The 15,504-nt window shown below is 38.5% G+C and overlaps 1 protein-coding gene across 1 annotated transcript in view; it reads left to right on the forward strand.

Annotated features, from left to right (window-relative positions):
• The window catches only part of LOC124616276 (nucleoredoxin-like protein 2), a 67,075-nt gene extending 52,201 nt beyond the window's left edge, over positions 1-14,874 (forward strand). The window contains 1 exon segment of the mRNA XM_047144579.1: positions 14,739-14,874. Coding sequence (XP_047000535.1) covers positions 14,739-14,874 — 136 coding nt within the window.
• The last annotated feature ends 630 nt before the right edge of the window (positions 14,875-15,504 follow it).

Raw genomic sequence — 15,504 nt, forward strand, 5'->3', positions numbered from 1 at the left:
TAGTTAAACCTAACTAACCTAAGGACATCACAAACATCCATGCCCGAGGCAGGATTCGAACCTGCGACCGTAGCGGTCTTGCGGTTCCAGACTGCAGCGCCTTTAACCGCACGGCCACTTCGGCCGGCCCAGATTAGATATTGTGCCATTCTGAAACACAACCAAAGCTCGACAACAACAGAAAGTAACTACCATATAAACCGTATGGGGCAAGTCTCGCGCACTGCATGTAGTCACGTACCACGTAGTAACTGGTCATTGTCTCAACAGTGTTGTACCAATTCTTATGCCGTGTGTTCGTTGCTCGTTTCTGTCAGCGTTGTTATTAAAATATCGCTGATCGCTTTTCACATTTTCTGCAGTAACGCAATATTTCAAGACAATACGGATTTTAGGAATAAAAATTATTCGTTCTTCTAAAAAGGTTTATTTAAAAACGAAAAATTGCATTGACTTATTGATATTTTGGCTTTTTTACCCGGTTATTAGTAAAAATAAAAGAAACCGGGTTATAATAGAGAACAGACCAATACCGAAAAATATCGGTTATTCAGAACTAAAATACCGAAACTGGTTTTAACTGGTCGGTTTTTCCCAGCATCCATCATTATTACGAGAGGTCACTCCCAACGCCAGTTAAATATGACACAGATAAAAATATATTTATTAAGGACTCATCATTACTAAAAAAAAATTCTGTAGCCAAACCTTCCACACTAACCTTTCGATAACTTAGTGAAGACTGTAGTAAAATTCCACCAGTAGTTCCTGAGATTATCTATAATATAGAGACACAATAACGTTGTGGGGGATTTCGACTTCAACGAACATTTGGAAGATGTCGCCAATGGTAGCCCACTTGTTGTAGAGGTTGCCTGTTTCTTTTTGGAACATGTAGAAAAATAAGATGTGTACTTCGTTCCTTGCAAGCTTAAAAATTCTATGACACAATCGTCGTGTGGAGCCATGGTGAGGAACAACTCAGTGACTTACTAAGACATCTGAACAGCCTCCAGGCCAGTATTGGAGTCACTTTGGAGTCTAAAAAGACTGAACAGCTACTCTTCCTTAATGTGTTGGTTACGAGAAATGATGAGAACCTGGGCCGCAGCGCATCCCAAAATCCGAACACAGGCTACCAGGTACTTGCGCAAGGTGTTAGATCATGACCCAAGCCAGAAAAGAGGTATCATTAACATGCTCTCTATGTACTAAAAGTCAGAAAGAGCTTTTTTTGCGAATAGAAAGGTTATACGATGTTTCAAAGGAGCGCAACTTCCACTGCATCTTCAAAGATACATCAGGGAAACAGGAAACCTAAGCTGTCGCAAAGCCATTCCTCTTCATATTGTTTCATCCATGGGAGTTTCTGTGTCATGTGGTAAGTGAGTAGTGGAATAATTGAGGCTGTGTGTGTGTGCATCGTAGGCCGTGTCTTGGTGTATAATCGGTAAGAGCATTTTCCCTGTGAAAGACGAAGTGCTGGTCCGGCATACAGTTCTATTCTTAAAGAAGTTCCATGTTACTGTGATATTCTTAGAGCTCTGTTATTATTTGCGAATAAGTCCATTAGGACTATTCAGAGAACTCAGAGGACTGTATCTTCCATGCCTTGTGCCCATAATTGTTTCATTCTCTCCCAGTGAACTTCCCTTCTCTCTTCAGATGCTGTTGTCCTAGTCTTCTTCGTGGGTTTTTGCCCTGGTCAATTTGCCATTTATGACTTCTGGACCAGAAGATTTCACAGGTTTTTGGCATCTTCTGAAGTACTTCCAGCCAATTTCATATCAGTTTTGATCTCGCCAACCCATTTCATCACATCTGTTTTGACTTTGCCTCTGTAGTTAAAACAATAAACTACTTGTTTTGTAAGGCTGTTCATTCTTTTAATGCGTCCATAGAATCTGAATCTGCAATTAGTCGAACAAGCTTCGTTCTGGCACATTTTGCTAGTGTGGGTTGCCTACACAGGGACAGGTATGCACTCAGGGGCAAACTTATTGTTCTCCTTTGATTGACAGGTCATTAACCTATTCTTCTCCTTTGATTGACAGGTCCTTAACCTATTTGTGTGCTAAAAGGATCTTTCCTTTTGACTGACTGGCACTTAACCTATCTATTCCAATGCTTCCTAGAATAGCAGAGGGTGCATTGTTCCTAGTGATCCTAACACAACATGCAGGCTGCATCTAGCCATGCAAGCGTGTTTACCTGCCCAACATGACTGTCGAATCACCATGAAATGTTCGTCCTGCTGTCAACATATGTCTCAGAAACGTTAAAAATTGTCACTGCTAAAAGCCTTCATCATGTCTGCACACCCTCACGAAAACACCGTTAATCATGAAAGCATTCCTGTTATTTAGAAACAGAGCACTGTCTAAGCACAGAATTGGGGGAGGGGGGGGGTCAGAACAATTACACAAACAGAATTCGAAGCGCTGTCCTACAGAAGAGAAAAATGGCGGGAATTTTCGATATCCTACAGCTACTGGTATGGTGACGTCCTAATGCCACAATGGCAGATGAGCGACGGCATTCCCACCAGAGATTGTCTGCTTCAACTTGCCTTTGAACACTTGCTTTCTCAGAACTTTCCATAGATACCTTGCCTCCATCTTGTTCAAATCAGTCTGTAGACTATCCTATGTCCTGGCACAAAGGATGTCTTGTGAATTAATGGAGCATTATGACTGGTTTTATTGAATTTACCTGCTGACTTACTGAAGCCACCTGTGTGGAAGCACTGTCTGCCCTTTTTTTTCTTTCTGTGGATGAGACTTTCAGTGGGAAGAAACTATTTTGCACAAATCACCATATTGTACCGACAATTAAATCTTGAAAAGTGGCCTACAGATCATCAAATAAGGAAAGACTCTTACTCAGTTACACTGCTCTGTCACTGAGGACAGGAGCTTGAATATTAGAGCTTGAAATGGATCTCCAACCCAATAATATATCACCGTGTACCATGTCAATGTAGTAAACATACAATTCGTATCCTGCACCATACAAAATCGCCCCTTTTACATCATTTGTATAGCTATCGACTACTAGACACTCGTACATATGCCGCAAAGACAGACAGCATAAGCACATGCAGTGTAGGTAAACTCCTTGCTGCACTAGATATTTCCCGTGAGGTCGGGTAGTCATCCACTACTGATGCATGACCAGAGCGCCCTCAGCGGACCAAAGTCACTCTCAGAACTCTACAAATTTGGGGTCGGCTCCCCTTAGCACAAAAGCTTTACTGCTTCCAGCCCCGACCTGCATGCTTGCCTGCTTTTCTACTCTCATCTCCAGACTCTTCGATTACAAGACCATACGTAATTTCGCATGGTTTGCCAGAATATCATACCGTTTTCGTGATACCTCTCGATATCAAGCACACAGCAATATTGCTTGCATAGCAGTATCGCTTGCGCAACATAATTCCAAAGATATAGACTTGAAATTAGTTCTCTAGAAACCTGAAACCTTAGCGAGGTGAAACGTGCTGTAAACCACTGAGTAACTAGAAACTTATCCTGTCTGTGAAGACATTTACTAGAAAACTCGAAAAAATAGAAGAAACTGATATTTCCACGCACGAATACCGATGTCGGTGATGTAACAGATTCCAAATCATCCCTATAATTTACAAAGTCAACTAAGGTGTTTCTCATGTCTAGAGAACCAGCAAATGTTTCTTCCCCCCATATTTCAACTGCTAGATGCACACACTGCAATCGGTTGTCCCTCAACTAAATAAAGGTGTGAAGTGTAGGATAGGGATAGGGCTCGTAGGTGGACCAACCACACATTACATCCGAAGATGTGTTCTATTTTAGAAGCTGGGTGCACCAACAGGAGGACTGAACAGAGCAAACACACTGCAAACCTATTGTTCAGGACCTGTCAATCGAAGGAGAAGAATAGGTTAATGACCTGTCAAGCAAAGGAAAACAATAGGTTAAGTATCTATCAATCAAAGGAGAACAATAAGTCTGCCCCTGAGTGCATACCTGCCCCTGATGTAGGCAACCAACACTAACAAAATCTGCCAGAACGAAGCTTGTTTGCTTAATCCTGTGACTTCTAATGTCGCTGTGGATTTCTGTTTTGTCTGAGTTCCTTACCTCTGATTCTGTATTGTTCATCTGTATGTTTGAGCCTGAAACGTCCCCTTTGAAAAATTATACAAGACTGTGCTTAAACTGACACACAATATTTTTTTAGCGCAACGCAATCTGACTTTCAAAAATCCCTACAAAAGAATGGCCCTGACTACCATTAACCTATACCTTTCACAAATCACTTACCTCACAAAAATCTTCGTTACTCGAACTACTGCAATACAGCGAGCGCCACTACTGCCAGCTAAATAAAAGATTCAAACTACTGAAGGCACTAACTACTGATAGGCATAGTTAGCAAATGAAAGATTTTAGTAGAGTACAAACAATGTATTTACCTTAATAGTGTTGAAAAATCATAATATACATAACAGTTTATGACATCCAATCTTACAAATTTCCAAACTCCGCCATCTCTCTCCCGACATCCACCACTGCTGGTGGCTCACCTCCAACTGCGCAACGCTATGCGCTGTTCACATCCAGCTGCCGCTACCCAACACTACAATGGCAGACAACAATGCAAACTAGCGACAGAATGCACAAACCACAGCCAGTGATTTTCATACAAAGCGCTACGTAATGTTGCCAATAACAAAATATAAACAGCCTACTTACATAGCCCCCATGCTCCCCACAAAAAAATTTTACAAATTGTTTTGGGCAGTGGCCAATAATGATTTGATAAAATTTTTCATAATTATAATAACAAAGATATCCAATGCACACACTTATTAATACAATGTTGGTCAAAAGCTAAAATTTTCTCACAGTCCATAAAGACAGTCCTGATCATTCATCACACTGAAATTACAGTGTTTTTTTTTCTCAAAGTCTGAATAGTAAAAGAGAATGCACACGGAAATAGTAGATTTCCTTGCAGTCTTGAAGAAGTAGTGTTGTCCTTCCAATGGAAAGACAGTGCTGACTCTTGACATGCTGACAGGTAATGGGCCACAACAGAGCAAACCCACAGCAGAGTCATTTGACGTTTTGAAGAATGTTGGTAGGTAGGTCATCGCAGAGTAGACCCACTATAGTCTTGGTAGAGAGTATGGTATAGGTGGGCTACCAGAGGTGCAGACCCACTGTAGTCCTTGCAGAAATAACGGTATTGGTGAATCATCAGAGGTGTAGACCCACTGTAGTCCTTGTAGAGATGGCCAGCAGCCATCTGCTGCGACTGTGGAGGTGCACAATCACCATCGAAGAGTCTTGCGGACAATATGGCAAGTCCATAACCACCACTTGTGCACTCACAAAGTTTTTGGAATTGTCCTTAGAACCAGCAATGCTGTTATCCAGTCCCTTGCTGAATTATTAACACATGTGTAAACACTAACAGTCCCTACTTCTCACATATTGTCCATATACTATGACCAACAGAAACGTGTGCAGTGAAATGGAACTTACAAGTTACTTAATGTGATGACCTGGTGTCAATTACAATTTTATAACATAAGAATACAATTACAAAGGTACAAAATACATCATTAAAGAACATAACAATACAGAGAACATTTGTAGTACAGGCTTTACAAAAGAATCGAAATAACATATACGTCAGTGTTACAGGAATTATGACATGAGTACATACATAAAAAATCAGAATAACTTTCGAAACATCAGCTTCACACATGAACATTAAAACAAAACAGAATAAATAATGTCTAAACATCTTTACAAACAAAATAACATAGTATTTGAAAAATTCTACAACATATCTCATATCAGATAAACACATAAAGACAGGAAAAACACAAATACACAAGAGTGCACAAACACATACCAGAATAACACAGGAGGAAAGGACAGGGTTTGTTTTCAGTGTAACATTTGGTACTGCAGTCCAACCCAAAACTTCATTCCATAGATCTTTCGTCTTATTTCAACATTTGTTTCCACCAAAAAAATCCTATCCAAGCATGCTTTCTGTATTTATATGTTCACATATTTCTTACCTCATTATTTATTTCCAAAAAAATCCTACCTAAACCTGTTGTCCCTAAACCCTACTTTTTTGGTTCATGTTCTCTTTCAAAATACTTTTTTTTTTTTTTTGGCCAAACCATTTTCTTACAGCCTCTCAATGCATTTCTTCCAATTCATCACAACTTGTTCTCCCATATAGCCTACCCCATCTTAAGCTAACTTAAATCTACTGAGCTCAGATGCTAAACTAAGGGACGAGGTAATGCAGCAGTACAAAATAATTAACACAAACAGCAATGACAAAATATTCAAATTGGCCAAGCAAGCAGCAATATTACAACTAATATTATGCAATGAGCAGCAAACAAGAAAAGTAAATCAGAAGTGAAACTGGCTTAACAGAGAAATGTAAAGTGAAATTTAGTAGTACTATGCCTGGCGAACAGCAGAAGCAAATGCAATAAATTATATCTAAACATGACAGAGATCAAGCAGAAAAATATTACAGTAAAGAAAACAATGCAGATAAGGGAAATGTCTATTCACATCTTAATGTCTATGTAATTAAAGTGGTGCACCACAACTTATTCTACAAAATAAATTACCAAGTACTTGAAAAAAAATTATGAATGCGGTTCCTGCGAAGGTAAATGTCTTTTTGTGCTCCCTCATTTTTTTGAAAAAATTATTATTTACTCAATCTGGAGACAGAAAATATTTATATTAGTACATCTGTAAAATTTTATTTTAACCAATGCTGCAGTGCAGCTAGAAACTAGATATTAAACAAAATGAGTAAATAAATACATAAAGCAAGCCATATGGCATTTCTCTCAATTAGCAAGACGATAGCCGTGAAATGTTTCTCATCGTTTCATTAGGCACTTTAGTAAATATCATAAGTTAAGAGCTCCACAGTGTAATCATATGTTTTCAAGTTCGACCGTGCCGTTTTTGCGATGCTCTCTACAAAGGAACGTCAATAGCGAGGATAATGGCCTCCCCCTTTTTTTTTTTTTCACCTGTGCCTCTGAAAAAGGCGCGCACTAATGGCTTTTTCTCCAGCCGTCTGACACAGCTGGGTGCCCACGACGCATTACGTGCAGGTGGTCAATTAACTTTCTTACGGAAATATTTACGACAGCAGTTTCCGCTACAGTGGCAGTCTCAAATAAAAAATTTCAGAGGTCGAGAATTTGCGTTGCAAATGTGTAGATACAAAATCTTATGAATATAACAGTGTCCAAAAAATTTTCGCCGGCATTGTGATACATTCACGTATTTACACATATTTAATAACTCTTAAAGTATGATTCTTGGTTTCCAACATCCTTTTTCACAAGTCAGATTCCCTAACCACTATTCATTACTCCTTACCTTATTGCACATATAAATATTCGTCGACACTTCTTCAATATTTCATCATAACAGATACGTAGCATAGTCAAATAACTCATATAGCATCAGCTTATTGATCATAAACATACCGCAACAGAATAATACACATCATCATCGTAATAATAACATCATAAAACCTCAGACAAATCTCAAAATCGTCGTAGCTTCCTCCAATAGTTTCAAAACCTAAAAAAAATTCTCTGCTCTTGTCAGTAGTGTCATTTACCACAAACGTACTTTAAAAATCATGCTCCCTTACCAAATACATCATTCAAAGCTCTCATAGTATCACAATGGTTCCGGAAAAATATGAGCATTTCACAAAGTACAGACAAAATACAATTTCATAAGTGTGAAGTTATCCAACTGTGTAATTACGTAAACATCTGTCACTGATGTAGTAAAATAAATATTTGTCTCTCTCAGTTAAATGATCAGATAGCTGTGTAATTCTGTGTTGGAGAAATATGGTACCGATGTGTAAAGTTGTATAAGTAAATACCATATTAGCTAGGGCTCCTTGTGCTTGCCAAACACATGATACACAAAGTAAGCGTGTACCCCCCTGAGGATTAATGTAATTATACCCTCAGGTGTTACAGATTACAGCACTGGAATGAAATGTATCACGGAAAACTTTCTTTGTAATTCAAAAATCTTGAAAAATAAATGGTTTAAGTACAAAATTAATCACTCAAATGTGTGTCCTGTAGCGCTAAACTGTGCGTCTTGTTGCAACATAATCTCTGTGGAAGTGTCATAGTTATCGTCCTCCGAAAGCTAAGTTCTGCAGAAGTCAATGTACTTACCTCATCATAAACGAAAGTGAAATGCTTTGCGTGTAGATATCTTAGTTATTACGCTTATTGTTGTGATGAAGAAAGTACTGTGCTGTAACGTATTGTTGTGCTACGGAAAAGGCTGTCTCCTTGTAGCTATACCACAAAAGTTACTACTAAAACATGTTTTACTTTCCAGAATAATTCAGAAAAACTGAGCAGATATAATACAGATACACCGCAAAAGCAACATTGTAAACTGTCACTCATTAGTAGCGTCATGATAAAATCGTGTAGCTGTCAAAGAAACCAAATGCTAAGTCATCTTTAATTCCACAGAAAGTACTTCAAATAAAGAATGTCTTTTCAAGTAAACCAAAATGTTGCATGAAAATCTCATTAGCGTTGCCGGTTTATGTTCTAAGTATGTGATCCTTATAGTCGTTACGTGATAGTGGAACTAACAAGCAAGAATGTACAAATAACAACACTGTGTCGTCTGCTCACTATATCAATGCATTCGTAATTCCTGTTTAAATAATTTCTCTTGGTTCTTGACTGGATATTTAACTTCAAACATTGTTGCATGTTAACAGTTTCTTAAGTCTAACAAAGCATACTAGAAATGTGAAGTGAAAAGTTTTATGGCAAAGACAAAGACAAGTTAAAAAGCAGATTATCTTTCAACAAATGGTTTTACATGTGAAACGTGGTGTAACCCTTTGCTCTTCCTAGTACGCAGAATTTCAACTTTAACGCAATTATCATGTGGTATACGTCGGTAAAGAATACTGGAATTTTCCTCAAGGTTAGCGTCTATGTTATTTTTTCCTGAGCCAGCGGGCGCTCGCGGCTGCTTGCGGTGCGAGTCATTATCTGTTCCTTTGTTGGCGTGCGTCGTTATTGGGATTTGGAGGTCTAACTTCTACAAATTCACCTTGCCCAGAGGGCCCAGCCCTGTCTAAATCCCGCTAGTTCTGATGAAATTCAGGTCTGTCGTTATGATTATATCGTTTGTCGTCATGTCGGTAGTTCCTGTAGTTTCTTTCTTGTCGGTTAAGTGGTGGAGAATTTCTCCCTGAATTATCACTGCATGGTGGACCGTTGCGTCTGAAGTTATTCTGTCTCCCGTGATAATAATAGTTCTGGTTGCCAAATTGTCTGTTTCTATGATTGTCTCTGTCATATTCATTACTACGGAAATGCGATCTTTCTCTGTAACTATTACTCTGCCAGTGGTTGTCATACGGGTGGTGTCTGTTTTGGTCACGATTTACGTTGTAAGAATAGGCTTCTCGTGTCCAGTTATTGCTTCTGTCGTCACGGAATTGTGACGGGTGTGACCTGTAGTGATTGTTTTCCTGTTTTCGCATCCCGCGACTGTCTGTGTCAATTTCTAATTCTTGTAAGAGTCCTTGAAAAGCTTAAATATCGTCTTTGCAACGCCCTGCCAAAATAATATTTCTTAAATGTTCAGGCAATTTCATTAAGCAAATGCGGATGAGTTCTGAAGGGCTGTATGGGTTTGAAAGATATTGATTCTTATGCAACATGTCTTCAAAATATTTCACAAGACTGGAAAATTCAGATTCTTCGAAATGTTTCATCATTATGATGCCATGTTTTACTCGGTCTTGTGTGGCTTGAGACCAATATGCTGAGAGGAAGGCATGGTAAAATTCTCCTTCACTGTGGCAATCGTGAATTACCGATCACATTCTTACAACTGGTTCATTCTCCAAGTAGCCACACATAAATTCTAACCTGTGCTCCAATGACCAGTTGGGAGGAAAACAATGAGAGAATAGATGGAGCCACGCTTGTGGATGAATGTCGTTGACAGAATTCTTAAATGTTTTGAATTTACGTGTAGTAATGAACAGCTTATAGTCAAAGTCATCATGTCGGCGAGTCGCATGTCGGTCATTGTTACGTCGTGTCGGCGGTTCCATTTCAAAATTCGGTGCACCTTGCCAATTTCTTTCATAATTTCCGAAATGCCCTGTGTTATCAATTTGTGGCTTTTCCGTATTTCTATGTCCCTCTTCCCGTATTGGGGCGCGAGTGTCCTCTGAAATATGTAATTCTTGTATTATCTGTGTCAGCTGATCTTGTACTTCCCGGATATCTCTTTGGTGTTGCGTATTTATTTGATTCTAATTTTGTTTAAATTTACTAATTTGTTCGCACTCTTCTGTGTCATTAAAGACTACCGGTTTTGTGTCATTCAGATTATCATCTACCTTCGTAGATCAGTTAGTGAACTGATCCGGAAGTTCGGCTACTTTCTCCGATAGTGTACTTATTTCCTCAGTGTGTTTTTCTGAACCAAGTTTCAGAGTATTTACTGTGTCCTTTATATTTTCCTGAGTTTTTGCAAGTTGCGTAACCGAATCGGTAGATGCAACTGAGTCAATTTTAGCTTGCAAGCTGTCGTGATTTTCATGAACAATGGTTTGCAGTTCTTTTATGGCTGCTTCGTGATTCTGTAATGCATTTTCATGGCGCCAAAAAAATAGGTTGGAAATGCTCACAAATTTGTGTTTTTACGTCATTACAGACTTTTTGACATTTCGATTCGATGTTATGTAACTCAATAGTTAAGTCTTCACGTGTTTGTTCAAGCGTATGTTCCACTGAGTCTAACTTTTGAAACTTTTGTTCCATTGCGTCTAACTGTTGCTGCGTTTGTCTCTGGTGTTGTTCCATTGTGTCTAACTTTTGAAGCTTTTGCTGTGTTTGTCTTTGATTTTGTTCCATTGTGTCTAACTTTTGAAGCTTTTGCTGTGTTTGTCTCTGATTTTGTTCCATTTGTTGCATTAACTGTAATAACAATGCATTAGTGTCTGGAATCTGTTCCTCTACGCTTTTCGGCAGTGCATTTGCACCGGCAACATTCACATTTTGACAAGCAGAAAATGTGTCTCGATTTATTTGAGAAAACGGTGAGGACGCAATACCTGAATCTACAGTATTTGCAAAATTGTGTCCTGTCATTTCGGATTCCTGAGGCGAGCTGTTTCCGACCGATCGATCGATAATGCTTCCCTGTTCACTAATTGTTTCACTGCCTACGCCATTTTGTTTGCCGCCCGCTCCATTTCCCTATGCACAATTACCAAATTACTATGTTGAACATTAGTTAATTCATTACATGGTGGCGCTAACACACTGCTTTCGTCTTCACTGTCATTTCTCAGTTTACTTTGGAGCCTAGTATTACGTTTTTCACACGCCATAATTGTCACAATATTTCACACGATAACACAGAAAAGCACAATTTGAAGAGCAAAATAAAATAACATAGCAATGGATATAATGTCTACTTAATTGCAAGCGCAGCTGCGAAATACTACATGCATGCCACACCTGTTTTACTGTACAACAATGAAAGACTGCAACTACACAGGAGATTCTCTCTACAATTACGCGCTAGCAATATACAAAATCTATACTAATTACACAAACTACAAGAAAAAATCAGAAGATTCCAGTGAGGCATCCTCGGCTAAGGGTCGACATATGAAACGTCCCCTTTGAAAAATTATACAAGACTGTGCTTAAACTGACACACAATATTTTTTTAGCGCAACGCAATCTGACTTTCAAATATCCCTACAAAAGAATGGCCCTGACTACCATTAACCTATACCTTTCACAAATCACTTACCTCACAAAAATCTTCGTTACTCGAACTACTGCAATACAGCGAGCGCCACTACTGCCAGCTAAATAAAAGATTCAAACTACTGAAGGCACTAACTACTGATAGGCATAGTTAGCAAATGAAAGATTTTAGTAGAGTACAAACAATGTATTTACCTTAATAGTGTTGAAAAATCATAATATACATAACAGTTTATGACATCCAATCTTACAAATTTCCAAACTCCGCCATCTCTCTCCCGACATCCACCACTGCTGGCGGCTCACCTCCAACTGCGCAACGCTACGCGCTGTTCACATCCAGCTGCCGCTGCCCAACACTACAATGGCAGACAACAGTGCAAACTAGCCACAGACTGCTCAAAGCACAGCCAGTGATTTTCATACAAAGCGCTACGTAACGTTGCCAATAAGAAAATACAAACAGCCTACTTACAAGCCTAGAATTTTTCTTAATATTTTGCATTCCTTCTTCAGTGTTTTCAATCTCACCTTTCCTGTTCCTTTGAGTCTCTGTATTGTTGTGTTTTCTCTTGTATGGGAATTGGTCAAACCTAATTATTTTCTCTATTCTTCTAATTATGGAACAGCATAAATGGAAGTACTGAGCAATATGAGATGTGAGATTCCTGGTGACAGCAACAGTGTGGATGTTGACTAGAGCTGGCTGGTGTGGCCGAGCACTTCTAGGTGCTCAGTCTGGAACCGTGCTACCGCTGCGGTCGCAGGTTCGAATCCTGCCTAGGGCATGGATGTGTGTGATGTCCTTAGGTTAGTTAGGTTTAAGTAGTTCTAAGTTCTATGGGACTGATGACCTCAGATGTTAAGTCCCATAGTGCTCAGAGCCATTTGAACCATTTTGTTGACAAAACAAATGAAAAAATTCGCCATAAGTTCCACATTTTATGTTTATATATTCTGACCTTCTATACTGTAGTAACTATGTGGGTTTCCTTCAGTTACTCAGGGGATGCTGGTCTGTGTACCAACGATTACATTACATACAGGTTATAACCCTTTAATACCAGTAGTTACATCACATATGCGTTAAAATAATGAACAAAATGTAGTTTCTGTGGCTACCAAAGATTTTTAGTGTGCAGAGCCAGTTTAAATCTAGTTATGGTCTCTTCAAAATAGAGTGAAGAAGTGTGCCGAGATTCAGTGTCGCTTCCCTGTCCTGGATGTTGTACATTCATTTAGAGATAGAATAATTATCCATGTTCAGCATGATGCAAAATCTCAGAGATGGAGCATTGGTTAGCACACCGCGATGATTTCGGGAGGACGACAGTTCCAATCCACTGGCGATTTAGATTTTCCACGATTTCCCTAATTCACTTATCGCAAATATCTGGATGGATCCTTTGAGAGGGCTCGGCTGATTTTCTTCCCAAGTCTTCCCTGACATAAGCTTTTGCTCCATCTCTAATGACCTCGTTCTCCATGGAACGTTAAACTCTAATCTTCCTTCCTTCCTTCCTTTATGCAGAAGCTAGTACCATACAATTAATTACACATGTCTACAATATTCACGATGTCTTCTAAAATAGTTAGGATGACAATTTCTTTCTAAATCGTTCTCGAATTAATTGGGTCTTAATTTGGATCTCAAGTGGGATCCTGTTAAGGAGAAGAAGGAACCATTAAACCAGCCACAAGACTGATGACTTGACATGTACAGCTTTCTTTATGTTACCCATTAATGTGACATGTGGTCTAAATAACACTTACTGTAGGATTATTAACATCTTTGTAAATCAGAAAGCAAAATCTTGCAGTGTTTCTTATGCAGTCTGTATAACACAAATATTTGTGTGTTAATAATGTACTCTCATTTCATAAATATTTCTCTTTTAATGTATATATATTTATGAAAGCTTTCAATTCAAAGGACCTCTGAATATTCATTTTAATGGAGCCTTGATTGACAATACAATTAAGAAGCTTTATTGTGATGGTTTACTCTAAAGCCTATAAAGTAAAGGTTGGCTTGACCCATATTACTCAGTACACTGATACATGTTATTGATTTTCATGCAGTTACCAAAATAATTTGATAGGAAACAATATGCTATTTTAATACACTTTTATCTGTGAATGAATGGTGCATATCTTATCTATAAAACTGGAACTGTGACTATTGAATTGTACATTTATTGATACCCCACAGAGTATATGTCATGCAAATTAGCAGAAGATTATATAATTAAGCAAGAACTATGTTATTAATTATTCAAATGCCTGTCAAAACAAAGAGAGTGACATATCAGTGGCTGCTCTATCAAAATACAATTGACCCATAATATTATAAACTTTGGGTTAATTTTTTTAATAATATTGACTTCTGATATGTACTCACGCATCTCCCTCTGATGGTATTTTGAAAGCTTAAGTATAGTAACCACAATATGACTGCAGCGCTTGTTATAATTCTTTCAATAAATCACTGAAGACCAGAGTTCTCCAGTTCTTGCAAATTTTGCTGCTATTGCTCTCAGAAAGTCCAAAATATTCCATAAATATTTCCTATTAATTTATCTGTTCTGTATGTCTGCTGTGAAAGCTCATCAAGAGTACTTGTCAGCAAGTCATATTGCATGTATATTCATCAGTTTGAGAAGGGTGCACCATGTATATTGCACTATTAAACTGTAATTTCTTAAGATTTGTAAACACGCAAGTGATTAGGTCAAAGAAATTGGCATCAGTGGTCAATGATTTTTATTGACTTCTATGGGATGATATAAAATATCTCCAACGCATAATTCTTTATACAGACGAGGTATATAACCAAACAGATTTGATTACAGAACATGTAACAAAAACAATTCATTGTTTACAGGCTCTTGCGAATGAAATACGGCATCACATCAATTCCAGTCTTACTGGTAGTACGTCCTGATGGATATGTTGTGAGCAAGAATGGCAGACGGCAAGTGGAAGACTATGGCGTCAATGTTTTTCTTAAATGGATGTGAAAACAGTATTTATATAAAATAAAACATAACACAAATTCATAAATTTGACAGTGTTTTAGATGACTTTTCCATAGAAGAGAAAATCGTTATGTAGTGTAATACTACTGGCCACAACATTTACAGTCAGTGTTCAGCTAACAAATGGGAAAGGAGCTCTTTATTTGCGTATTATAGCAGTTTTCCTAGAAATAACATGAGTGTTGTGCTCGAAATGTGACCGTTCATAGCCTATGACTGATAACGAAATGCTTTTGTGTTGTGACGATGGCAGTGTAGGAGTGAAAGAGCGAAATACACAGCCAACACAGCATCTACATCTCTTCGGAAGCGTTGTGGAAGGTACCAAGCCCAAGCATTCGATCAACAGATCACCATCGAGAGTGCTATTTGCTCTCACTGTGTAAGACACATGTTTGCGTTTTAACCCGAGACATTGACTTCCAGTCTCAGAGTAAAGAAGTGAACACCACTTCCTTTGTACCCTTGTCGGCCACATGGAACGGCCATCTACTGGCATAGTTTTTGGACCACTACCAGTTGAAATGTGCGAATTCCTAAGAGACCAAACTGCTGAGGTCATCGGTCCCTAGACTTACACACTACTTAAACTAACCTATGCTAAGAACAACA

Source organism: Schistocerca americana, chromosome 5 (genome assembly GCF_021461395.2).
Source record: "Schistocerca americana isolate TAMUIC-IGC-003095 chromosome 5, iqSchAmer2.1, whole genome shotgun sequence".
Classification (NCBI taxonomy): domain Eukaryota; kingdom Metazoa; phylum Arthropoda; class Insecta; order Orthoptera; family Acrididae; genus Schistocerca; species Schistocerca americana.